Below are 24,716 nucleotides of genomic sequence, written 5' to 3'. Positions count from 1 at the left end.
ACAATAATCTTTTTAAAGATCTGTTTATCTGAAAGAAAGAGTTATATATATAGAAAGGGACAGACAGAGATCTTCCATCTTCCAGGCCACAAGGTCCTGGCCTGGGCCAAACTGAAGCCAGGAGCCAGGAACTTCATCTGGGTCTCCTACATGGGTAGCAGAGGTCCATGTCCTTGGGCCACTTCCACTGCTTTCCCAGGAGCATTAACAGAAAGTGGAGTGGCCAGGACTTGAACCTGAGCTCATATGGGATGCTGGCTTTACCCCAGCTGTGCCACAACCCTGGCCCCACCATAATCTTTTGAAGCATTATTACCCTTAATTTACAAATGAAGCACCTGAGCCAGCTCAATAGGCTAATCCTCCGCCTGCGGCGCCAGCACACCAGGTTCTAGTCCCGGTCAGGGCGCCGGATTCTGTCCCGGTCGCTGCTCTTCCTGTCCAGATCTCTGCTATGGCCCGGGAGTGCAGTGGAGGATGCCTACACCTGCATGGGAGACCAGGAGGAAGCACCTGGCTCCTGGCTTCGGATCAGCACAGTACGCTGGCCGCAGCAGCCATTGGGGAGTGAACCAACTGAAAAGGAAGACCTTTCTCTCAGTGTCCACTCTGCCTGTCAAAAAAAAAAAAAAAAAAAAAAGAACAAGAACTTGAGGCATGGAAAGGTTAAAAAACTTTTCCAAAACCAGTTAGCTAATAGATGACTGAGCTAAGAACTAAACCCAAACAGTCTAAATTCAGAGCCCATGGTCTTACAGCCCTTCATTGCCCTACTCTACCATCTCACACTATCACAGATTAGATTACAAGATTCTCCTTCTCGTCTGTGAAGGCATTTATATATGCACAAATAAAAGAGCCTAGCTGGAGAGATTACAAGAGGATTTCCTTATTAGCTAAGCTTTAAAGAGATGTTACTCACAAGGTTTTACTGCTTATAATTAAAGGCAATAATCTAGGGACAATGTTGTGCTTGATCTAAAAATCAGTCAATACTCATGGATGAACAACAAACAGTTGAAAATAGGCAGATGTAAATATTTCTTCCTCTAGGAATAAGATATTTATTATGGACAAGTGCTTAACTTCTCCCTAGTTTTCAGAACTGAAATAGTATAAAGGAGAGTCTAATAAAAAATCTCCAAAAGCACCCCTCACAAGGAATATTACTCTTCTAATTCAAGACAGAGAGCCACAATTACTTTGATGTTGTAAAACGAGAATGAAACAACGAAGCTTCAGCAAAGCATGGATAACAAGGGTTGGATCTCTCTCTCTCTCTAACAGTGTGAATGTTAGAAAGGGTCACAGCTGAATGACATCAAAACATCTACACTCAAACATTCCAACAAAACACAAAGACAGAAACAGAAGAAAATACATGAGATATATGTAAGAAACTCCAGCTCCTGAAATAAATGCCAATGGAATATATCCTACCCACTGGTACCTCACAAGGTATTGCTGTGGTGATAATTAAAGGTAAGATAGCTGGGGAAATCCCTTCAGTCTTTTTGTCAAATAGAAAAACAACTACTCATTTCAAAGAAAGGGGAATTTTGATATGCTGCACAGAAAATTGCCAACTAACTCTTACATTTATATCTTTGTTAACTGTTTCCTTAAACCTAGCACTCATCGGGGTGGAATATTCAACATCTAAAAAGTCAGATCAAGTTGCGTCTCCCGTTTTCGTACTAATCCTACAAGGGGATTTATGTCATCCACAACGACTACAAATCACACAACAAAATTCTTTCCAGTGTCTTGGTCTTTAGAAGCACCTGGCAGCAGCTATAGCCTCATGGCTGGCTTCCCCTGGTGTGTAACCTGACAAGGTAAAAAGCTCATTGAAATATTTAACGGTGGTGGTATGGATTTCTTTGGACAGGTCAAGAAAAGGAGCTCCTCTTTTTTAAAAACATAAAGAACCATTTTATGGGAAGCCATTCCTGTCGTCCAAGTGTCTGTGCTTTTCTGTAGGGCTTTCCCAGAGACCTTATTGAGGGGGAAAATGAAAAGGCTAACAAAAGGACTCTCTCTCTCTCTCTCTATTCCCAGCATCATCTACCTCAGCCACAGGGCCAGTAGCATCCACACTGTCATAAATGCCAGCAATTAGAGAATTAGGCCATAAAACCACCCACTCAGGTATGAGCGCGCAGGCCTGCAGCTTTATTTAATGCGTGCCATAAAAGATCCTGTACTTCCTTCTTTCAGGCCTTCTTCACAACAATGAAATGACAATAACAACAACCAAAAATAGCCCTTTGTCCGCCTGCCTCACACTGATGTGATCAATGAAACCATCGGGGACCAGGTGAAGGTTCTTCTTCATGAAAGCCAGAATTCCCTCCCAGAGGCCACCTGGAGCCCTGTTAAAGGCCAGGCTACCTTCTGAGGACTTACACAGTGGACTCAAGCCTAACTACTTTTGCCTGAAAATTATCCTATCTTGTTTTGACACCACTGTAGAAGCCTAACCAATTCCTAAACTTCTTGAGAAATACTGGAGCCTACAAGAGTATTCTTAATTAACAACCATTTCTAGAAACTTCTGAAGTCTTTTCTAATCAAGAAATTCTAATCCCAAAACTACATTTCATTCAGTTTGCTTGGGAATCTGAAACAATTTAGGAATAATCAATAATTTCACTTGATTTTTTATCTTTGCAACCTACCAGTGCACAAAAATCACGACTGTGATTTACTCCAAGATAAGATGGTACTCATCAAGCTTCATAAGCCAGTCTAGATAAGATCCAACCAAACGCCTTGTAACAGTGAACTCTTTAGCATCCTCTTTCCTAGTAGTGCCTACAGGGTTAAGAATCTGATTAAAATGTAGGTACATCATGCCAGGCTCATTAGTAATTTAACCTTTCTTAATCCCTGAAAATAACATATGCAAACAAAGGAAGGTCCCATGCAGGCAACCCTCAAGTAAATTCCTCCCAAAGTAATGATAGTCACAAAGCTTCCCAGTTTCTCAAAGGACTGTGCCACTGGGCTCTCTACCTTGGCAGAGGAAGAATGGAAAGAGACAAGATATTCACAAAAGGCCTGACTGAAGGCCTTCAGTTAAGTGCTAGAAGGAAGCTGAAGTTCTGTGCCAACACTAGTGGAATGTGGGCAGGCACAAAGAGATCTTAATTAGGAGACCTACAATTAAGACACAGCCAGTCTCCCAAAGCGGCATTGCAGCCTGTTATGCCTCAGAGCAAGCAAAGCTCCGTTGCCACCCCCTCCAGCCACAGGGCAAGAGACGCAACCCGTATAGAGTCTGCACAGCTGCTCAATGGAAGGGCAGTGCCAAGGAGCAAAGAGATGGGAATTAAGTCAAGAAGGGAGTATTTTCTTTCACGTTTCAATCAGAAGGTAAACCACTATTCTGTGAATGATGACTTCTTCCAAGAACAAGTGCCTTAAGATAATTAAATGAAGAGGAAGATGGAGACATGTCAATGATTTCCAGTGAGAGATGAAAAAAGTTCTGGAGATTGGATTTCTAATGCTCAGCACAAACCAAAATTCATGTCAGAACATACTGTTTCCTGCAAAGTAGGTACTAACACTTTGGACTTACAGATACACTGGTATATTGAATTTTTCTTCTCACTTATAAGCTCACACACCTAAAGGAATATACCACCTATATTGACTTTTGGATAATCAGGAATCCACTATAATGAAAACAAATTTATCCAAACAAGACCACCTCTGGGGGCCCAGCGCTGTGGCATAGCGGGCTAAGCTCCTGCCTTTGCTGCTGGCATCCCATATGGGCATTCCTTGGAGTCCTGGCTGCTCTACTTCTAACCCAGCTCCCTGCTACTGTGCCTAGGAAAAAGCAGTAGGAAAACAGTAGTAGATGGCCCAAAATGCTTAGGCCCCTGCACCCACATGAGAGACCGGGAAGAAGCTCCTGGCTTCGGATTGACTCAGCGCTGGCCTTTTGGGGAGTGAACCAGAAGATGGAAGTGCTTGCGCACTCTCTCACGCTCTTTTGCTCACTTGCTCTCTGTAACTCTGCCTTTCAAATAAGTAAATAAATCTTAAAAAAAAAAAAAAGACAGCCTTTGAACACCAGGTAATGCTTGGTTTCTACAAGTTCTCAGAAGTATGTTTACAATTTTATCTCCATTTTTCTTACAAATGAATTATCTCAACATTATCCACACACACACACACACACACAATGAAAACTTTCCCACCAAGTTAAAAATCCTCCTCCTAATAACAATGTAGTTAAATGGGCAAGTGTACAATTTGCTATTAAAAATCATTTGGCGGCAGCATTTAGCAGGACTGTCAGGGAGCTGCATCCCACACTGGCTGGCCTGGGTTTGATACCTGGCTCCCCTCCTGACTCTAGCTTCCTGCTAATGCAGCAGGGATGGCCACGTCATTGGGTTCCTGCTATCTCTGTGGGAGACCTGGACTGAGTTTCTGGTTTCCAGTTTGAGCCGGATGGGGTGTTGTAGTTATTTGGGGAGTGACTCAAAGGATGGGAACTCTCTCTGTGTCTCTCTCATTGGGTCTCCCTGCTTCCTCCCCACCAACTCTCAACCACCAAATAGGTTCACTGACCCTGACTCTTGAACTAAGAATAAGAAATTATGACCCCAACCAAAATATTAATGTCATAGACAGGAATCAGGGTACCAGGACAGAAAAGATTCATGAGCTATTTAGTCCACTCTGTGTTGTACAGATCAGAAATGTAAGGTTAAAAGTGAATTGCCTGGGCCGGCGCTGTGGCGTAGCGGGTAAAGCTGACACCTGTATGCCGGCATCATCCCATGTGGGCGCTGGTTTGAGTCCTGGCTTCTCCACTTCCGATCCAGTTCTCTGCTATGGCCTGGGTAGGCAGTAGAAGATGGCCCAAGTGCTTGGGCCCCTGAACCCATGTGGGAGACCTGGAAGAAGCACCTGGCTTTAGATCGGCCCAACTCCACTGTTGCAGCCATTTATAGTGAACTAGCAGATGGAGGACCTCTCTCTCTCTCTGCCTTTGCCTCTCTGTAACTTTGCCTTTCAAATAACTAAATCTTTATAAAAAAAGAAAAAAGTGAATTGCCCAAGGTCTCCTAAGTGACAAAGTTAAGAGCCCAAGCCTGTAGAATTCTACTCCAAGGCTTCTTACACTCCACCTCACTCTCCTCCTGCCAAGCTCAGGATCAGCTGTGAAGACAGTGATGGAGCAACTCCCACTCTCTGGATCAGTCTGATCAGTCTCCTGATCGGGCTGCCCAGTGAGCACTGGGAAAAAAAAAAAAAGATCACAGACATTGTCCACCTTCCTTTCGGCTTCAGGACTAACATCTTTTCTAAACCCAACTCAAATGCTTGCCTCAGTCCCCATGAACAACACTGCAATTTCAAATGAAAACACACACACATCAATGTTTTAATTCAGCTTCAATCTAGACCTAATTGAAGTCTGCTATGTTAGGATTGGGATGGAAATTTTGCTTTTAACATTTTGTGAGGGAATAGGGAAGGTAACTGGATAATGAAATTAATAAACAGTCTAATTGCTGATAAATGAACTGCTTCTGGGGTTTATGCTAAAATAGTCCAGATTCTAGTCAACAAAGATGCTGCTCTGCTAAGTTTAGAGCACAAAGTACAGCAGCATGAAATTATTCAAGGCAATCCCCAGAAAAATGGGAAACTGACAACTCAGGAGTGAAGGCGAGAGGTAGGTAAAAACTGGGCCGCTGTGATTCCTGATAGAGTGCAACACAACAAAGCTTCAATCCTTCTTGTCCAACAGAAAGCCCAAATGAGAGACCACCAACACCTACGTATGTTCTAAAATAGTCCCATCCCTAGAAAGTCATGAAGAACTCTTACATGTAGTTTTTACTCAGACAAGGGAAGTTAGGAACCAACAGTAATGAAAAACTTCCTATGGATAACCGAGCTCAAACGGACGTGATCTGGAAGTTCCGTCACCTAGTTTTATTAACTTAGGTTTCTGCGATGGAGAACTGATTGTCATTATTCACTTAAAGGAAGCCAGAATTCCAAAAGAAAAATTCAGAATTCAAAAATTCAGAATCACTCTGGGTCATCTAAGCCTTCTCCATGGATCCAGACAAGACCTGATACAGAGCTGCGAGTTCTAAGAAGCAACCCTTAGAATTCTGTGTCTGCTTGGGGTGAGCCCTAAACTTCCTCTTGAAACTTTGTCACTGATTTGTAAGCCGAGGTAACAAAAATGCTTGGTTTCTACACTGAAAACAACCAAGTTAGATGAGATTATTGCTCCAGTTTAGCACTAACAATAGCATACCATCAATCCATACTAGACTGCTTCAAGCTACCATGGACTAGAACGTTATCAAAGGAACAACAAGTGATTCAAGCCCAATTCAAAAATACTGAGGTTAAATGGAAGGCGTCAACTACTCTTCTCATAATGAAATAGCAATTACTGTTTAGGCAGAAGTTGTAAAGAAAAAAGCTAACTCTTAATATTAATGTGGTCTTATTTCAAATAACTGCAACTCCCTGACATTACAGATTACCGTTGAGCAAAATAAAACACTATTTACAATCCTCTCATAGTGCCAGCGGGTAAGAAAATGTTAGCACCTGATTGCAATGTTAAAGGTGATTTGTCAAAGACCAACAGATTAAATATTCTGGTGCCCAGACATTAGGTCCCTGAATCCAGGTGGCTCTCTTTCTAACCAGTCTCTTGAAAAGCTGTGATTGGAAGCTCTCAGGATAAAACTTTGCCTCTGAATATGTGATAACAACATTTGACACATGAACCCTTGGTCCTTTAATACAAAACACATAAGCATGCTGAACAGGAAGAGAATGCTTCTTAGAATCCCCTTAACATAGACGAACTTCTCCTGATAGACTTTATCATACTCAAATATACATGGGACCAAAATTCTACATATAACCAGGCAAGTCTCAATTTTGAAAATAAGCAGGTAAATGAAATGTCAGTAAGTCTACTTATTTTATTTATTTATTTTTATTTTGCTGCTGTATCTTTTAAAAAAGCAAAATCAACTCACATTTAAGCACCAACTCCATGCAAGTAACCTGAACGGTTCAGTCTTTTTGTCATGTATGAGGCCTTTGGTTCTCCAACTACATGGGATCTGTGTTGTTAGCTTAAAAAATACAGAATTGGCCTTTCAAAAAAAAATAACAATCTACAGCAACCAACAAAATAGTCTCAAACAACCCTGCTGACTGCAGCTGCCTTCTGAAGGCTGGGAAAAGGAGGTGGAGAGAGAGCAGAGAGGCAGGGAAAGGGGCCGCTGCAGCTAGCTATCTAGCAGGGAACACGCCCCCATCATGTCCTCCTTGCTCTGTCAGAAGGCGGGTTGTTGTCAGTCTCCTGATCAGGCTGCCTTAGAAACCATTTAAAAAAAGGGGGGATGGGGGGGAGGCAGGAAGACTAACAACTCAAAATGCCAGCTCCTTGAGAGGAGGGGCCAGGGTCCCTGGGATCTCCTCCCTCCCCATCTTCCCAGGATCTTTGGGTAAATCTAAAGGGGTGTGGGGCACAATAGGGGACAAGGGGTTTGCCCAGGATATTTTGTGTGCACCAACGGCAGAGCACGCAGGAAACGGCTGGTTGTTATCTTTCCCTTTCTGTTTCAATCAAGAGCACTCCAGAGCTGCAACCCCTTGCCCCCCTCCGCTTCAGCCCCTAGCAGCTGCTCTTCCTCCTCCTAGCATCCCCCCATTCCAGCCTCACCCCCTCCCCCAGGATTCAGACTCCCCCTTCTGCATCCAATGGAAAACAAATGCGCAACGCCACGGCTGAACCTGAACTCAACTTCCCTTCCCAGGGCAACTTTGCTTTTGGCTGAAGGGGGCTGAAGGGTGCTCATCAAAGCATCCCGGTTGTCGCCCCAGTACTAGTGGGGAAGGGCAAAGCTCTGACCCTTCACCCACCTTGGGTCCCCTTGTAAGAATCAGGGCGAGAACCCCAGCTCCTCCTTCTAAGGAATAACTTTGCCTCATAATCCTCCTTTTGCTTCCAACCCAAAGCAACCACCACCGCCGCCGCCGCCACTGCCGCCAATGCCACCACCACCGCCGCCGCCGCCGCCGCCACCACCGCCACACTAAAGTAAAACTGTCCCTATCTACTCCTCACCCCCAGCCCAGCTTCCCCTCCCGCCCCCCGCCCCAGGATTGGCCTAGGAAAAGGTGGATCAATAGAGAAATGACGAGAGGAGAAGGAGGGAGCCGGGGTTGGACACTGCGTGCTCTCCGGCGCAGTGGGTGGGGTAGCAGAGCAGCTGCTTCCCCTGGGAGGACCCTGCCCAGGTCCCCCCACAAACACCTCCCCGCTCAGGGGCCCCCTCCCCAGGGCTGGCGGGGACGCCTGCCTCCCCTCCGGGGCACGGGTGGAAAGCTGCTCTCCTCTACACCTCGGGGACCGTGGGCTGTTCCCCCCTCCGAGAAGCCACTAACCCTTCTCTCTAAAGAGGGACAGGCTGGAGCGAAGGTACAGAAGTCCTGCTACCCACAGGCTAGGAACTGCAGCCCTGCAGGCCGGGGGTGGGGTGGGGGGGGACTGCTGTGCGAGATCGCCGTTATCTAGAGAGGGAGAGGAGGTGAGGGGAGGCCAGGTGGAGCGGAAAGGCGACTTCCCCCGGTGGGGCAGGGCGGGCCGGGGTGCGGGGTGGGCTGGGGGGCGGGGGTGGAGGAAGGGGGAGTGGCCGGCAAGGTAGGGACCCGGCCCCGGGGACGGGCCGCGGAGGGGTCGTCAGGTGTGCGCCAGCAAGGCACCGGAAAGGACATCGGTCCCCAAGGGCCAGGCCAAGAACGTGGCCCTGGAAGAGGCCATCACCCGAGGGATGCCCGACAGGGGAAACTGCCCCAGGAGTAACACATCTGCCCAGGGAGGGAGGCGGGGATGTGGCGGGATCAGGTCTCTAGCAGGGAGGGAGGGAGGAATCTTGCTCGGATGAGGTAATCTGTGAAAGGGAGGAGGGGTTCAGTCCCGGGATGGGAAACCCCGGCGAGGGGGTCTGTGCCAAGGGGTCTGGGGAAGGGTCAGGGGGAGGGGGTCCAAACGCCCTTCGCCAGATGGGTCCAGACCCCGGGGAGGGGTCGCCTGGGGGGGGGGAGGTCTGCAGCCCCGTACGGAGGGGTGGGGGGGGAGGAGGGTCCCAAGATGGGAGGGCCATTTGCCCCGGGTCAGGGACCTCAGGATGGTCCCAGAATCGGGATGCTCCTCCAGCCCGGATGGGGGAGGGGAGGGGGCTCCGCGGAGGGTCGAGACCCCGGACCTGGGGGTTCCTCGCCCCCTTACCTCTCCGCTGCCGCCTCCCCCGCCGCTCTCCCCAAACACCGCCCGGAACCGGCGCAGGTTGGTGCCGATGGCGGCCGAGACCTGCAGCGCCGCGTCGAAGCCCGGGCCCACCCGGAGCAGGGCCGGCCCTGAGGAGGCTGAAGACGATGACGAAGACGAAGACGAGGCGGACGACGAAGAGGCTGCTGAGGCGGCGGCCGCTCCCCCTGGAACCCCAGCCCCGCTGCTTCCCGCCGCCGCCGCCGCCGCCGCCGCCGCCGCGGCCGCCACAGCCGGGGGGGAGGGGGGCGCCCCGGGGCCGCCGCCGCCGACCGGGGGCCCGGGGGGAAGCAGCAGGGCTGGGACGCGTTGCCGCGGGGCGCCCCCTAGGCCCCGGCGCCCCCCGCCGCCGCCGCCCCCGGTGGTCCCGGGTCGGGCGGGGAAGCGCCACCGACAGCTGTGCGCCATGTTCGCCCCGTGAAGTGAAGCAGCGAGAGGGAGAGGCGACAACACAGGGGGGCGGGGAGGCGGAGGGGGGGCGGAGGGCCCCGGAACCTGCCTAACCCGCTCGGCGCCGCCCGGCGGCCTGCGCCCGGCCGGCCGCTATGCAGAGCGCCGGGCCGCGCCCGCCGGCCCCGCAATCTGTATGCAGGCCTCGGGCCTACGCCTCTGACGCCGGGCCGCGGCTACTGCATCCAGAGGCCCGGGCCGCGGCCGCCCGCCCGCCCGCCCGCCCCGCAACCTGGATAACTGCATGCCCCGCCCTCCGGGAGCGGCATTGCTAGGGAAAAGGAGGGGGGAAGGAAGCCCAGGAGCCGGGAGAGGAGCGCGGGTTCCGGGGAGAGGGGGAGGGGGCGAGGGCTACGGCGAGGATGGAGGCGGAGGGAGCCGGGCCGCCTGCAGCCTCGAGAGCCCGGAGGCCGATTACACACGTTCCCGGGACGCGCTGGGAATCGAACCGCCCAGGAGAGCGGCTTCCAGTACGAGGCGGCTGCTGGGTCGGGGAGGAGCGAGCCTTCTCCTCCGCCTCGGGGCGCGGATACGAGCGGGTCTAGCCCGGATCGAACGCCTCTAGAATAAAAGAGCCCTTATTGTACTACATGCAAAACAGAAGCGTTGCCCAGTTTACTATATGCAAAATAGGAAGGCCCTCAAGGAACGCGCTTTAAAAAATAAAGGAGGGGCCCCTCCCATTTTCATGCTGGAGCTCTCCTCCGAAACGCACACCCCGAGTGGCAGGTCTCCCGCCACCTCCTCGCCCTACTGTGCGCTCGGGGCCGAGGGGCCTCTGGCTGCCGTGCCCTTCTGCAGAGAGGTGGGTTGCGCGTCTCCGGCCCGGGCACAGGGGCCGCGGCGTGCTCCGCTAACGACGCGGCGTTACAACGAAGCTGAAGCTGGGTGGCTAACGGGGCCTGGAGGGAAGAGGCGGGCAAAAGCGCCCCCGCCCCTTCTGCCTCCGGTCGCGGCCTGCCGCTGCATGCAAAGCAGACCCTAATGTATGCGCGCAGAGGGAGGGGGCTCGCGAGCACGTTTCTGATTAAGAGAGGGGGAGGGAGGAGCGCGCCGGGCATTATGATACACTGGGTGGAAGAGGCCCGCCGGCGGCGAGCTCTGCGCGCGGGGTTAGCCCGCGGAGGGAGGGGGAGGGGGAAGCAAGGAGGAGGGCTCGGGAGGGGGCTGACTATCCACCGGGTTTACTTTATTGCGGGAGAGAGGGGAGGGCTCCTCCAGCGAGGCGCTGGAAGCCTGCAAGGCTGGGAGAGCGGAGAGGGGAGGGAGGCGTTTGTGCCAGGAGAACTTGGGTTGACTGAGGCTGGGGGATCGATACTCAGCCTGCAGGCCCCGGGGCAGCCTTCGTCCCCCTCCCCGCCCCCCGCCCCCCTCCAGCCGAGGTGGAGTTCGCTGGAAGGTCACGCAGCCTCCCGGACTCCCGCACCGGTACAACGCACTGCCTGTGATGTTACAGCCCCGGGGCGGCGAGTTTGCGAAGGAGGGGGGAGGGTCGTGGTGAGCAGGTTGCACTCGGCTCTGGCCCTCCGGAGGGAGCACTGCACGCCTCCAGAGAAGGTCCACGGCCTCCGGGTGCTGAAAGCTTGCGTCTCTCCACCGGCGAAACGTTCGGGCAGGGCGGACGGTGGGGTGGGAGGTGGAGGGCAGCGGAGGAGGGGAGGAGACGCAGGCAAGCCAGCCCCAACTCCCCCAACTCGTCCCGGATCGATCAGCGTTCCAACCGCGCAGGATGGGGCCCAGATGGCTTGCAAAGCGCACGCACGACGCGCACAAGAACCAGATTCCGTTGTTACATGGCGTGGTTTACTAGGTGCAGAAAGGGTGGGAGTGTCGGCAGCCCCGAGACTCCGCGAAGGACAGAGGCACCTCGATGTGGACGATTTCTCCATTGCAGCGTACGGAGCGCGAGGCGCTGGGGCTTGGACTCCAGTGTAGCTGCCCTGATCAGTTACAGATTGGCGACCACGTGGATTCCCTCCAGCATTCGTGATTTGCTCCCTCTCTCACTCTCTCTCGGCTATTTTTCTTTTGTATTTGCCGCCCCCCCCCTTTTAATATGCATAACGGTCTGCGGAGGTAATGGGCAGGGGACTGAGTGACAGGCTTTATGTAATTGTGTCAACAGAATTTCTTCCCGCCCTCCACCCCAGAGGACAGCGGCCGGGTTCGGAGTAACCCCCTCACTTCAAGCACACTTTGTTGAGCACAGGTGGGAGCAGGTCGGGTGGCAGCAGCGAGAAGGCAGAATGTCTTTGGAGGCTGTCGCAGTCCCCAGGTGCAGTCTCGTGGGTAGAAAAACAACTTGAGTCATCCTCGGGTTTGTTCCTTTGCCTCCAAACGGATCCAGAGCAAATCAGAGTTTGGCTTATCGTGGGAGCTTCTAGGGCAGGAATAGCCATCACAACTGACACTCGCTGAGTGCTTTCTGTGAGCCTAAGGGCCTTACGCACACTCAATTTCCACCAGTCCTCTGGGATCATTCTGATTGTGTGGATGGGGAAACTGAGGCTGAGAGTAATGTCCAAGTCCTCACAGCCAGTACTCATTACTGCCCAGAACTCATTAGGGTCTGCCACGGGGATCCACTGACCATGCTGGTGAACTTCCAGACAATCCGTGCCGTACTCATGTGGTGCCTGAAACTCCATGCACTGGCTTTATTTTGGGTTTTACTTTTTACCTCAGTGTGTTTTTCCTGTGTCTAATATGACTCTCCCCCAGTTGTACCTTCCCTTTTCCTAAAGACCGGCCTGAGGTCTGTTGTGTATGTTTCCAAGGACAGTCCATGGCTAAGCAAGAAAGTCATCGAGAAGTTTTCCCATGAGTGAAGGCACATCAAACCCATTTCCCGGATCGCTCTCTTGTTTCGCTTAGTACACCTTGGAGAACACTCCTTTTGGTAGATGCTGTCCTTATTCTGGGGGCTGTATGGAACAAGTGTGATGGAATTTAACTAGTTCTCTCTTGGTAGGCACTTGATTTGCTCCCAGCTGATTGTGTTTCAAATAATGTTGTGATGCATAACCTTGAATGCATATCATTTTGCAAAAGTGCAAATATATCTGTAGTATAGATTTCTAGAAGTAGAATTGCTGAGTCAAAAGGTACGCACACGCACCTTTGTAGTTATGATACATGTTGCCGAACTGTGCCCAGTGAGGGCTGTGGCCATTCAGAGTGCCTTTTTCTGCACACCCTTCCAAAGAGGAGTTTTTAACTTTCTTGAACTTTGCCAACCTAATAAAAATTGCATATATTTTATTTTTTTTTCCAAATGACACAGGAAACTTTGAAGAACGGAACCTTAAGTTTTGCCCACTTCTGCAAATTCATATGTCATTTCTAATTTAAAGAGACCTCTGGTGTTTGCTCCCTTTTCCTCTCCTCTGGAAAGATTCCTTGTTGCAAACCAACATTGTGGTGGAACGAACATGGGCTCAGAGTCAAAGCAGGGCTTGATTTGCAGGTCCAATAATTTCAGCTATCTGACTTTGAATCAGACACCTTGCCCCATTATGCCTCAGTTCCCTAATTTACCAAAATAAGGAAATTAGGGGTGGGCATTTGGTGCTGTGGTTAAGATGCTACTTGGGATGCCTGTATCTTTTGTGGAGCACCTGGGTTCAAGTCCTGGCTTCACTTTCCATTCCAGCTTCCTGCTTATGTGCACCCTGGGAGGCAGCAGGTGACTCAATTACTTTGGTCCCTGCCACCCATGTGGGAGACCCAGACTGAGTTCCAGGGTCCTAGCTTTAGCCTATCACACAGTACTTTGGGTATTGCAGGTATTTAGGGAGTAAACCAGTAAATGGCAGCTTTCTCTCTCTCTGTCTCTCTCTCTGCAATTCAAATAAATAATTTTTAAAAAGATTTACTTATTTACTTGAAAGTGCTGAGAAAGAGAGAGTTCCTCTATCCACTGGTTCACTCCCCAGATGGCTGCAACAGCCAGGCTGGGCCAGGCCAAAGCCAGGAGTCAGCCCCAAGCACTTGGGCCATCTTCCACTGCTTTTCCCCAGGCCATTAGCAGGGACCTTGATCTGAAGTGGAGCAGCAGGGCACAAACCGGCTCCCATATGGGATGTCGGTATTGCAGGTATCGACTTAACCCTCTATGCCACAACACCAGCTCCTCAAATAAACAAATTTTAATGTAAAGATATTAATTGCAGCTTTGTAGGATTATTATGAAGAGTACAGGATCTAAATGAAGTGCCTTCTCTCTCATTCTGATGGAAGCATTTTCCGCCCAGGAATTCCCTTATTCAGTAGGCAAAAATGCCACCTCTCAAATTCCTTTCTCCAAAAGGGGCTCCAATGGATAGACTGCATTAGAACACTGTCCCAAAGATATACTGCATTAGAACACTGTCCCAAAGAACAGTGTCCTCGGCCGGTGCCGCGGCTCACTTGGCTAATCCTCCGCCTGCGGCACTGGTACCCCAGGTTCTAGTCCCCGTTGAGGTGCCGGGTTCTGTCCCGATTGCTCCTCTTCCTGTCCAGCTCTCTCCTGTGGCCCGGGAAGGCAGTAGAGGATGGCCCAAGTGCTTGGGCCCTGCACCTGCATGGGAGACCAGGAGGAAGCACCTGGCTCCTGGCTTTGGATCAGCGCGGTGCGCCAGTCGTAGCAGCCATTTGGGGGATAAACCAATGGAAGGAAGACTTTTCTCTCTCTCTCTCCCTGTCTAACTCTGCCTGTCAAAAAAACAAAACAACAACAACAACAACAAACAGTGTCCTCAAACTAAGAGTGATGGTGTTCAAAAGAATTCGGTATTGTGAGCCAGATCTGTGACTACAAACACTTTACTTACGTACTTACTTACTTATTTACTTATTTATTTATTTATTTGAAAAACAGAGCAAGAGCGAGAGCGAGCGAGAGAGAGAGAGAGGTCTTCCATCTGTTAGTTCACTTTCCAAATGGCTACAACGGCCAGGGCTGGTCCAGGCCAAAGCCAGGAGCCGGGAGCTTCTTCCAGGTCTCCCAGGGGAGTGCAGGGACCCAAGCACTTAGGTCATCTTCCTCTTCTTTTTCCTGGTGCATCAGCAGAGAGCTGGATCAGAAGTGGAGCAGCTGGGACTTGAACCGGTATGGAATGCAGGTGTCACAAGCGGAGCCTTAATCTGCTAGGCCACAGCGCGGGCTCCTGCAAGCACTTTAAATACTAACCCTAGCGTAGGCTTTCAGTAAAGGCTTTGGTGTAGCTCTGCTCAAGAGCAAGGGGTGGATGCTTTTTGGGCCATGGGCTCTTTGAGACAGGAACTGAGGAGCACGTCTCTCTGCGTCCTCTGGGCCGGCAGTATGCACACCAGCCCAGGGGATGTGTGGAGAATAAATGACCCTTCCTGGCTGCACTGTTGAACCTTGGGATTCCTACCCAGAGGGTTTAGTATGTCAGAGGATTCTGACAATGCCATGTGCAGGGCTTTTGTTTTATTTTATAACACTTTAGTTAAAATCAGTTGTCTCCATTTGAAAGTGTACCAGTGACCACAAGTTCATATTTTTCAAAGAGAAAAAAACTGACGGGGATAATTATTATCTGGTTGTGATTGTTTCCACTAGTAAAGCTTGGAGGAAATATTGCACTAAAACATTTTCTTTCCTTTTGTTCTCATTATCTCTAAGCTGTGCTCTCATAGTAGTCTTCTGGCTGGTGTCCTTACATGCAACCTCCACGCTTTCTGATGTTTTTGTCTTTTAATTGTTTAGCCAGCACCTACTTTGTAACAGGTGCTCCCTTAGAGCTGGAGATCCAAAGGTGCTAAGCCGCAAACTTTCCCAGAAACACAAAAAAGCCTGGAGTCTTGAGAAGCAAAGAAGTACTTCAGTGTTATTTGAATGTACGGTACGTGTGGATAGGTGTCGGAAGGTGACTGGCTAGGTCATATTAAGGAGTTTGGACTTTGAATGGTAAGGAAAAAAATTGAGTTGTTTTTTGACAGGCAGAGTTAGAGAGAGAGAGAGACAGAGAGAAAGGTCTTCCTTCCGTTGGCTCACCCCCAAAATGGCCACTATGGCTGGTGCACTGTACTGATCCGAAGCCAGGAGCCAGGTGCCTCCCCCTGGTCTCCCATGCGGGTGCAGGGTGCAAATACTTGGGCCATCCTCCACTGCCTTCCCGGGCCACAGCAGAGAGCTGGACTGGAAGAGGAGCAACCGGGACAGAACCGGCACCCCGACCAGGACTAGAACCCGGTGTGCCGGCGCCGCAGGCGGAGGATTAGCCTATTGAGCCACTGTGCTGGCCAAGGAGTTTGGATTTTATCTTACAACGGTAAGGAAAAAAATTGAGATTTTGAGCAGAGACTGAGTGATTAGAATTTGTGTTACATCACTGTGTCAGCTGAGTAGGAGAAGACAGACTTGGAGCCAGTGTTGTGGCACAGTGGGGGAAGCCGGCGCTGGTGATTAGGGTAACCCAAACTGTAGTGCATCTGCCACCCACGTGGGAGACACATACGGAGTTCCTGGCTCCTGGTTTCAGTCTATCCCAGCCCCTCAGCCCTGTGGCCATTCGGAAATGAACCAGAGCATGGATGATCTCTCTCTCTCTCTCTCTGTCACTTTGCCTTTCAAATAAACAAATAAGAATAAATCTTTTAAAAAGAATTTGGGCTTGAAGTGAGAAAGAGCAGTGAGGATATTTTCAACCGTTTTGCAGGGCGTCAGACTCAGATCCACGTGCTGTAGTCCGGGTCAAGAATGATGAAGGTGGGGCCGGCGCCATGGCTCACTAGGTTAATCCTCTGCCTGCGGCACTGGCATCTCATATGGGCGCTGGGTTCTGGTCCCGGTTGCTCCTCTTCCAGTCCAGCTCTCTGCTGTGGCCCGGGAGGGCAGTGGAGGATGGCCCAAGTGCTTGGGCCCTGCACCCACATGGGAGACCAGGGGGAGGCACCTGGCTCCTGGCTTTGGATCAGCGCAGTACGCTGGCCATGGCGGCTGTTTGGGGGGTGGACCAGCGGTGGCGGGGTGGGGGTGGGGGGGACGACCTTTCTCTCTGTCTCTTTCTCTGTCTACAACTCTACCTGTCAAAAAAAAAAAAGAATGATGAAGGCGGGGAAGATGCCGGAGTGCAGACAGATTGCTGAGATTTTTAGCAAATAGAATGACTTCTGGTGTCCATTTAGCTGCGGGGGATAGAAAAGAGGGGCTTTTCTCAGGTTGCCTGCTGGGGTCCAGGTGGCAGACCAAGCTAGGTCTGCTAGACCAAGGAGAATAGAAAGAAGTGTTTTCGCTTAGAGATGAGTTTGGGTTTGGGACAGATGCATTTGGGAATGCCTGTGAGTTCTGCAGGTGGAGCCGGCTAGTGAGAAGTTAGAGAAATTGGATTGGAGCTCAGGCGAAAGAGCCGGAAACGGAGATCTGGGGCCGGGACACATGGTGTGAATGAGCCCATATGAAGGAGTGCATGTGGCACACAGAAGCAAAGGGGCAGAAGCAGCCCAGGGCTGTAGGCCCTGCAAACCGGGAGATCCCAGACAACGAAAGGACCCCAAGAAAGAACCAAAGAACACTCAGTGAGGTCAAAGGACGCCCAGGTGGGCCAGGCCATTTAACCTAGCGGTTAAGACACCAGTGGACACTTGCAGCCCACGCGGGGAAGTGGGTTCCTGCCACGCGTGTGGGAGATCTGGATTGAAATCCCAGCTCCAGACGTCAGCCCAGGCACAGCCCCAGCCATTGCAGGCATTCGGGGAGTTGACGGGAGCTCGCTCTCTGTCCCTCTGCCTCTCAAAAGAACATTAAAACAGAAACAGAGGGCAGGATGGGAAATGAAAGGGCAAAGGGTTTCAGAGGAGCCGTGAGCAGCGTCCAGTGCCGCAGAGGGGTCAGGGAGAGAAAGAGCCAAGGAGAGGAGTGTTCGCTGAGGTTGGAGGAAGTCGCAGGCCGTCTTAGGCAGAGCCATTGTAGAGGAAGGTGAACTTTAAAGTCAGAGTGCGTTTGGTTGTGAAGGAACTGGAGAAGACCAGGAGGCTCAGGAGGAGGCAGCTGGAGGCTTGGCTGTGAAAGGAGAGAGACGGGGACTTAGCTGCATCCTCTTAGCACAGTGTTGAGAGGTTTTTGTTTGTTTGTTTGTTTTTTGTTTTTTTAATTTATTTGACAGGCAGAGTTAGACAGTGAGAGAGAGAGACAGAGGAAAAGGTCTTTCCTCCGTTGGTTCACCCCCCAAATGGCCGCTATGGTGATCCAAAGCCAGGAGCCAGGTGCTTCCTCCTGGTCTTCCACACGGGTGCAGGGACCCAAGCACCTGCCCATCCTCCTCTGCCCTCCCAGGCCACAGCAGAGAGCTGGACTGGAAGAAGAGCAACCGGGACCAGAACCGGCGCCCATATGGGATGCTGGCGCCACAGGCTGAGGATTAACCAAGTGAGCCACGGCACCGGCCCCTGAGAGTTAATTTCTTAAAACTATTTTTTTTTGTTATTATAAAAGTAAGATACGGCTGCAGGCATTGTAATGTAGCAGGTAAAGCTGCCACTTGTGATGCCGGCATCTCATATGGGCGCTGGTTCCAGTCCCAGCTGCTCCACTTTCAATCCAGCTCCCTGCTAATGTACCTGGGAAAAGCAACAGAAGATGGTCCAAGTGCTTGGGCCCCTGTGTCCTCATGGGAGACCAAGAAGAAGCTTCTGGCTGCTGGCTTTGGCCTGGCGCAGCCCTGGCTAATGCAACCATTTGGGGAGTGAACCAGCAGATTGAAGATCTGTGTGTGTGTGTGTGTGTCCCTCTCTCTCTGTAATTCTGACTTTCAACTAAATAAAATAATTTTTTTAAAAAAGTAAGATATGCAAGGTATGAAATTTCAAAGATATGGAAGAACAAAAAATAAAAAGTCTAAATATGTGTTCCTCTCAAAAGGTAGTCATTGTTAAGTTTGATGTCTGATATTTCAGAATACCTAAACAAGTTTGCACATACACACACATGTGTGTATATATACATATCTGTAAACATTTATTTGAGAGAGAGAGAGAGATATTCACTCCCCAAATGCCTGTGATAGCTGGGGCAGGGACCCAAGTACCTGAGCCACATCACCTGCTGCCTCCCAGGGTGCACCTCAGCAGGAAGCTGGACTTGGGAGTAGAGCTGGAGCTGGAACCCAGGCGCTCCAGTCTGGGAGGTGGGCATCCCAAGTGGTGTTTGAACTGCTGTACCTCAGGCCGGCCACACACCTTCTCCCTCAACTTGATTCTGGCACACACACCAGTCTGCTTGGTCCCTTAACCCTTTCCATTCACCAAGGCATCCCTAGAAGCCCCTCCACCTCTCTCTGACCTCCTTCTCCCTGCTCCACCGTATCCCTACTGCTCTGGCGCCCTGCAGTTCCTGGAACCTGCCAGTCACACTCACGGGCTTTTGCACTTGCTGTTCCCCCGGCCTGGAACGTTCTTCCTCCAGATATCCTCTTGGCACACTCTCTCACTTCCTTCAGATCTCTGCTTAAATGTCACCTCTTCAGAGCCACCACTGATCACGCCTGATACCTTACGCCACGTCGTTTTCTTCACAGCACTTAGCACCTCGGATGTGTTTACTTGTTTAATGTCAGTCTCCCCACGAGCATCCACGCTCCCAGAAGGGAGGGGCTTTGTCCGCTTCACTGCCCCCCCACTCAGAGCCCAGAACAGCATGTGACCCTTAGTGGTACCCAGCAGAACGTGAACAAGCACAGAGAGCAGGCCTGGTCTGGTCTCACGGTGACAACACGGTGTGTAAGAGTGCACGCTGTTCCGCGCTGCCTGGTGAGGGGTCCACACCGCGTCGTTCTTGATTCACGGCGGAACTTCAAGGGAAGCTGTCACAATGGCCGGAGCCCTTGATGTCCTGCAAATGAAGGAGAAGGACGTCCTCAAGTTCCTTGCAGCAGGAACCCCCCTAGGTGGCTTCCAACTGGAGCAGTACAGCTGCAGAAGGAAGAGTGCTGCATCTACTCATTAACCTGGGAGAAACTTCTGTCGTCTCCTGCCATTGGTGCCATTGCAACACTCTGCTGACGTCAGGGTGATACCTTCCAGAAACACTGGCCACAGGGCTGTGCTGAAGTTTGCTGCCCCAACTGGGGCAGCTGGTCGTGTTGCACCTGGGACCTTCACTCACCGGATCCAGGAAGCCTTCCGGGAGCCACGGCTTCTGGTGGTCACTGATCCCAGGGCTGACCGCCAGACTCTCACAGAGGCATCTTATGTGAACCTGCTGACCATTGCTCTGTGTAACACACACTCTCCTCTGTGCAACAGCAAGGGAGCTGATGTGGGTCTGATGTGCGGGATGCTGGCCCGGGAGGTTCTGCGCATGCGTGGTACCATCTCCCGTGAACACCCCTGGGAGGTCATGCCTGGTCTCTACTTCTTCAGAGATCCTGAAGAGACTGAAAAAGAAGAGCAGGCCGCTGCTGAGAAAGCTGTGACCAAGGGGAAGGGACGGCCGCAGCGCCTGAGTTCACGGCTGCTCGCCCGGAGGTCGCAGACCAATCTAAAGGGTGTGCAGGTGCCCTCGGGCGCCTCCTCAGCAGGTCCCCACTGGCGCCTGGCCTGCAGCTCCCCCTGCTCAGGCCGCCGAGCGCGTGGGAACAACCCTGAGTGGTCTCAGGCTGCTCTTCACGGTCTCTGAAGCAAACATGGAAATGAGGTAGACGGAAAATAAACACCAGTTTACACAGGAACAAAAGAAAAAAAAAAAAAGGAGTGAAAGCTCAAAGCACTTGGGTTTCTCAGTAGGAGTGTGCACGTGGGTAAGTGGACGATTCTCCGTATCCGTACAGTGGGGCTGTTGGGAGATTAACAGGTGCACGCGACCTGTGTGGGGCAGTGGCTGAGCTGCAGGCAGTCCTCGGTAAGAAGTGCTATCAGCCTCGCTGGTGGCTTTCCGCGAGGCATCGAGCAGCTCTGCCATTGATGGCTTCTCTTCCCTGCTGCTCTGGGCCCCTGGCACTAGTTCTTTCCTGCCGCCTTTCTCTGTCCTTCACCCTGAAACACTGGTGCCGCCTGAGTGCTGCTCGCTCCTCGCATTTTCTTCTGCAAGCTCACGGCTTTAACTGCACCTGGGCTGCGGAGCGCCTTCACGGCTGCCCCAACAACCAGTCCCTAGGGCCTCTGACTCTTGTATCCAGCGGCTGTGAGCACGGCCATGCTAATGGCTTCTTGGGTGACCTGACTCCCTGAAGAGTGGGCTCCTCCAGGGCCGGCGGTTTCTTTCTTTCTTTTTTCCCAAAGAAACCTTTTATTTAATGAGTACAAATTTCATAAGTACAATTTTAGGAATATAGTGATTCTTCCTACCATTACCTGCCTTCCTACTCCCACTCCCCCCCCAGCTCCTCTTCTCTCTCCCATTCCCAGTCCCATTCTCCATTAAGATTCGTTTTCAATTAACTTTATACACAGAAGACTAACATTATACTAAGTAAAGATTTCAACAATTTGTCCCCTCCCACACGCACACAAACTGTTTGAGAACAAGTTCTACAGTTAACTTTCATAATACAACTCATTAAGGACAGAGGTCCTGCATGGGAAGTTAGTACACAGTGACTCCTGTTGTCATTTTAACAATTAACACTCTTATATATGACGTCCGTGACCACCTGAGCCTCTTGACATGAGCTGCCAAGGCTATGGAAGCCTTTTGAATCCACAGTCTCCATCAGTATTTAGAAAAGGCTGGCCTGCGCTGTGGCTCAATAGGCTAATCCTCCGCCTGCGGCGCTGGCACACCGGGTTCTAGTCCTGGTCAGGGTGCCAGATTCTGTCCTGGTTGCCCCTCTTCCAGGCCAGCTCTCTGCTGTGGCCAGGGAGTGCAGTGGAGGATGGCGCAAGTGCTTGGGCCCTGCACCCCATGGGAGACCAGGAGAAGCACCTGGCTCCTGGCTTTGGATCAGCGCGGTGTGCCGGCCGCAGCGGCCATTGTGGGGGTGAACTAACGGAAAAGGAAGACCTTTCTCTCTGTCTCTCTCTCTCTCTCTCTCACTGTCCACTCTGCCTGTCCAAATAAATAAATAAAGAAAAGAAAAGGCTGTAAGCAAAGTGGAAGTTCTCGCCTCCCTTCGAAAAAAGTACATCTTCTTTGACGCAGGCAGTTTCTTGGTTGTCCTTTTTTTTTTTTTTTTTTTGACAGGCAGAGTTAGATCCAGGGCCATTTCTGGCAGAAGTGGTCGGAGGAGGAATAAAAAAACAAACCACATTAATCAAGTACATGACGAAGACGTGGCTTGGTGGCAGCTGACAGGGCTGAGCAGAGTGATGCTGGGAACGACACACATGCCACGGCAGCACCGTCGCAGCCATTAGCAGACATGGTGGACTGGGACGGGCATGGCGGCTCAGCGGGTTAAGCCTCTGGTTGGGAAGCCCACGTCCTATATCAGAGCGCCTGGCTGCAGTCCTGGTGAGGAAGATGATGGCAGTGGGAGAGAGAGACAGAGAGAAAGGTCTTCCTTCCATTGGTTCACCCCCACAAGTGGCCGCTACGGCCAGCGCGCTGTGCCGATCCGAAGCCAGGAGCCAGGTGCTTCCTCCTGGTCTCCCATGCGGGTGCAGGGCCCAAGCACTTGGGCCATCCTCCACTGCACTCCCTGGCCACAGCAGAGAGCTGGCCTGGAAGAGGAGCAACCGGGACAGAACCAGCGCCCCGACCGGGACTAGAACCCGAAGTGTGGGTGCTGCAGGCGGAGGATTCGCCTAGTGAACTGCGGCGCCAGCCTCTTGGTTGTCTTTATCTCTGCTCCTAGGGGTAGGTGTGCCTTGTGGGTGCTCACAGTCCAGCAGGGAGACAGACAACAAAGGACTAACTAGACAGGGGGAGTGGTGGTCAGTACAGTGTACGTAGGACAAGGAGAGCAGAGAGCTAGGAGAGGCAGAGCTGTACCAGCTGGTGGAGGATGCACTGGCTCAGGCTCCAGGGGCCATCTGAATTGAGCCCTGAAGGAAAGGAGCAGAAAGCAAAGGAGGCCCGAGGGCAGAGCATAAAGCACCAGCACACACGCCCTGAGCTGTGGGGTGTCTGGGACAGCAGAGAAGCCAGAGCACCTGGAGAACGTAAAGGATGGGAACTGTGGGAGGAGCTGAGGTGCGTCAGGTTTGGGGGTGGCGGTGGCGATGGTTTCAGATCATACAGGGACTTAAAGATGTGCCACTTGAGAGGCAGCTTTGTGGGCGCGGCAGCTGAAGCATCGCCTACAACTCTCATCCCATATTGGAGCGCTAGTTCAAGTCCTGGCTGCTCAGCTTCTGATCCAGCTCCCTGCTAAAGTGCCAGAGAAGTCAGCAGAAGATGGAAGTACTTGGGCCCTTGCATCCATGTGGGAGACCCAGATGGAGTTTCTGATCCATCCCTGACCATCACTGCCATCTGGGGAGTGAACCAGTGGATGGAAGATCTCCCTCTCTCTCTTTCTCTTAAGATTTATTTTATTTGCCGGTGCCATGGCTTAACAGGCTAATCCTCCGCCTGCGGCACTGGTACACCGGGTTCTAGTCCCAGCTGGGGTGCCGGATTCTGTCCTGGCTGCCCCTCTTCCAGGCCAGCTCTCTGCTATGGCCCGGGAAGGCAGTGGAGGATGGCCCAAGTCCTTGGGCCCTGCACCCACATGGGAGACCAGGAGAAGCACCTGGCTCCTGGCTTCGGATCAGTGAGATGCACCAGCTGTAGCGGCCATTGGAGGGTGAACCAACGGCAAAAAGGAAGACCTTTCTCTCTGTCTCTCTCTCTCATTATCCACTTTGCCTGTCAAAAAAAAAAAAAAAGATTTTATTTATTTGAAAGGCAGAGTTAGAGAGAAAGAGAGAGAGAGAGGTGTCTTCCATCCACTGGTTCACTCCCCAATGGTCGGAGCTGTGCCCATCTGAAGCCAGGAGCTTCTTCCAAGTCTCCCACACGGGTGCAGGGGACCAAGGACTTGGGGCATCTTCTGCTGCTTTCCCAGGCCATAGCAGAGAGCTGGATCGGAAGTGGAGCAGCCGGGACTCAAACCAGCGCCCATGTGGGATGCTGGCATTATAGGCAACAGCTTTACGCGCTTAAGCCACAGCGCCGGCCAGGAAGATCTGTCTCTCCCTCTCTCTCGGTCACTCTGCCTTTCAAATAAATTAAATAAATAAATAAGAGCCATTAGAAGGTTCTACACTTGATCTTAGCCAAAAGGCCAAGAAGCGATTTTTGTAGGTTCTGAAGACTGACAGAAGATGAGAATATTTGAAAAGGTCACTGCGGCTCTGGCTCAATAAGAGACGCTAGAAAGGCAAGGAAGACAGAGAGAAGACCAGGTGGCAGTGTCCAGGGGAGGGATCATGGTGACCTGGCCCTAGGTGGCAGTGGGGAAGGGAGGAGAAACTGTGAGACTCGGTTTGCTGCTGTGTCAAGTGTAGGATGTGAGAGAGAGGAGGCAGCTTGACGAATGGAGGGTACAGGAGGAAGGGAGGACGGCTCCTGCCAGCAGGAGCTGTCTTGATCCTGCCATGATGCATCCGCGGCCCCCTAGGCCAGGACAGGAACAAAATGGAAGGATTGGGAGCAGAAGAGGACCCTAAACGTCCCCCACATTTCCACTCCTGTAGGAAGGAGGGTAACGAGGGGGAGATCAGTAGCCTGATCGGGAAGGGAAGGCGCTTTAGAATTAAAGGTAGGGAGCCATCAGCCTACCTATCGCCCGAGCGGGAGGACCAGTAAGAAGAGAAAGAACAATCGCTTCTCGGCCTTTTGGCTAAGATCAAGTGTAGAAGAGAAAGAACAGTTGGCTGGTGATGATATAGCCCAGTCTCTCAAAAGCCACCTCTGCTCGCAGCCTCCGGTTCCTTACTCTTTCTGAGCCTTTGTCACCACTTCACTGCTCCGAACACACCAGTGACTTTCTATTTGCCAAAAGGAATGGGCGCCTTTTAGAGCTTCTTGTGTTTGCATTTTTACAGCAAACCA

At 51.6% G+C, this 24,716-nt stretch overlaps 1 protein-coding gene and 2 pseudogenes across 6 annotated transcripts in view; 1 reads left to right on the top strand and 2 right to left on the bottom strand.

Annotated features, from left to right (window-relative positions):
- The window catches only part of KMT2A (lysine methyltransferase 2A), a 91,791-nt gene extending 82,010 nt beyond the window's left edge, over positions 1–9,781 (bottom strand). For 2 of the 6 annotated variants that reach the window (XM_062197124.1, XM_062197125.1), the window contains exons 1-2: positions 7,936–8,012; positions 7,044–7,142 (exon numbers count right to left, since the gene is read on the bottom strand). In XM_062197124.1, the coding sequence (XP_062053108.1) occupies positions 7,044–7,142; positions 7,936–8,004 (168 nt within the window). In that variant the 5' untranslated portion in view covers positions 8,005–8,012. Of the gene's footprint in view, positions 1–7,043; positions 7,143–7,935; positions 8,013–9,304 lie in introns of those variants that run through there. The other 4 variants (XM_062197127.1, XM_062197128.1, XM_062197122.1 and 1 more) reach the window with 3 other exon arrangements.
- Positions 9,782–19,610: 9,829 nt separating this feature from the next.
- LOC133763924 (small ribosomal subunit protein uS2-like) lies at positions 19,611–20,417 on the top strand (annotated as a pseudogene).
- A 3,424-nt stretch (positions 20,418–23,841) lies between these two features.
- Positions 23,842–23,958, bottom strand: LOC133765021 (U2 spliceosomal RNA; annotated as a pseudogene).
- Between the last annotated feature and the right edge of the window lie 758 nt (positions 23,959–24,716).

The sequence above is a fragment of the Lepus europaeus genome, chromosome 7 (assembly GCF_033115175.1).
Source record: "Lepus europaeus isolate LE1 chromosome 7, mLepTim1.pri, whole genome shotgun sequence".
Lineage (NCBI taxonomy): Eukaryota > Metazoa > Chordata > Mammalia > Lagomorpha > Leporidae > Lepus > Lepus europaeus.
The sequence above is the reverse complement of the archived record's forward strand: the minus strand, read 5'-3'. Positions and strand labels throughout refer to the sequence as shown.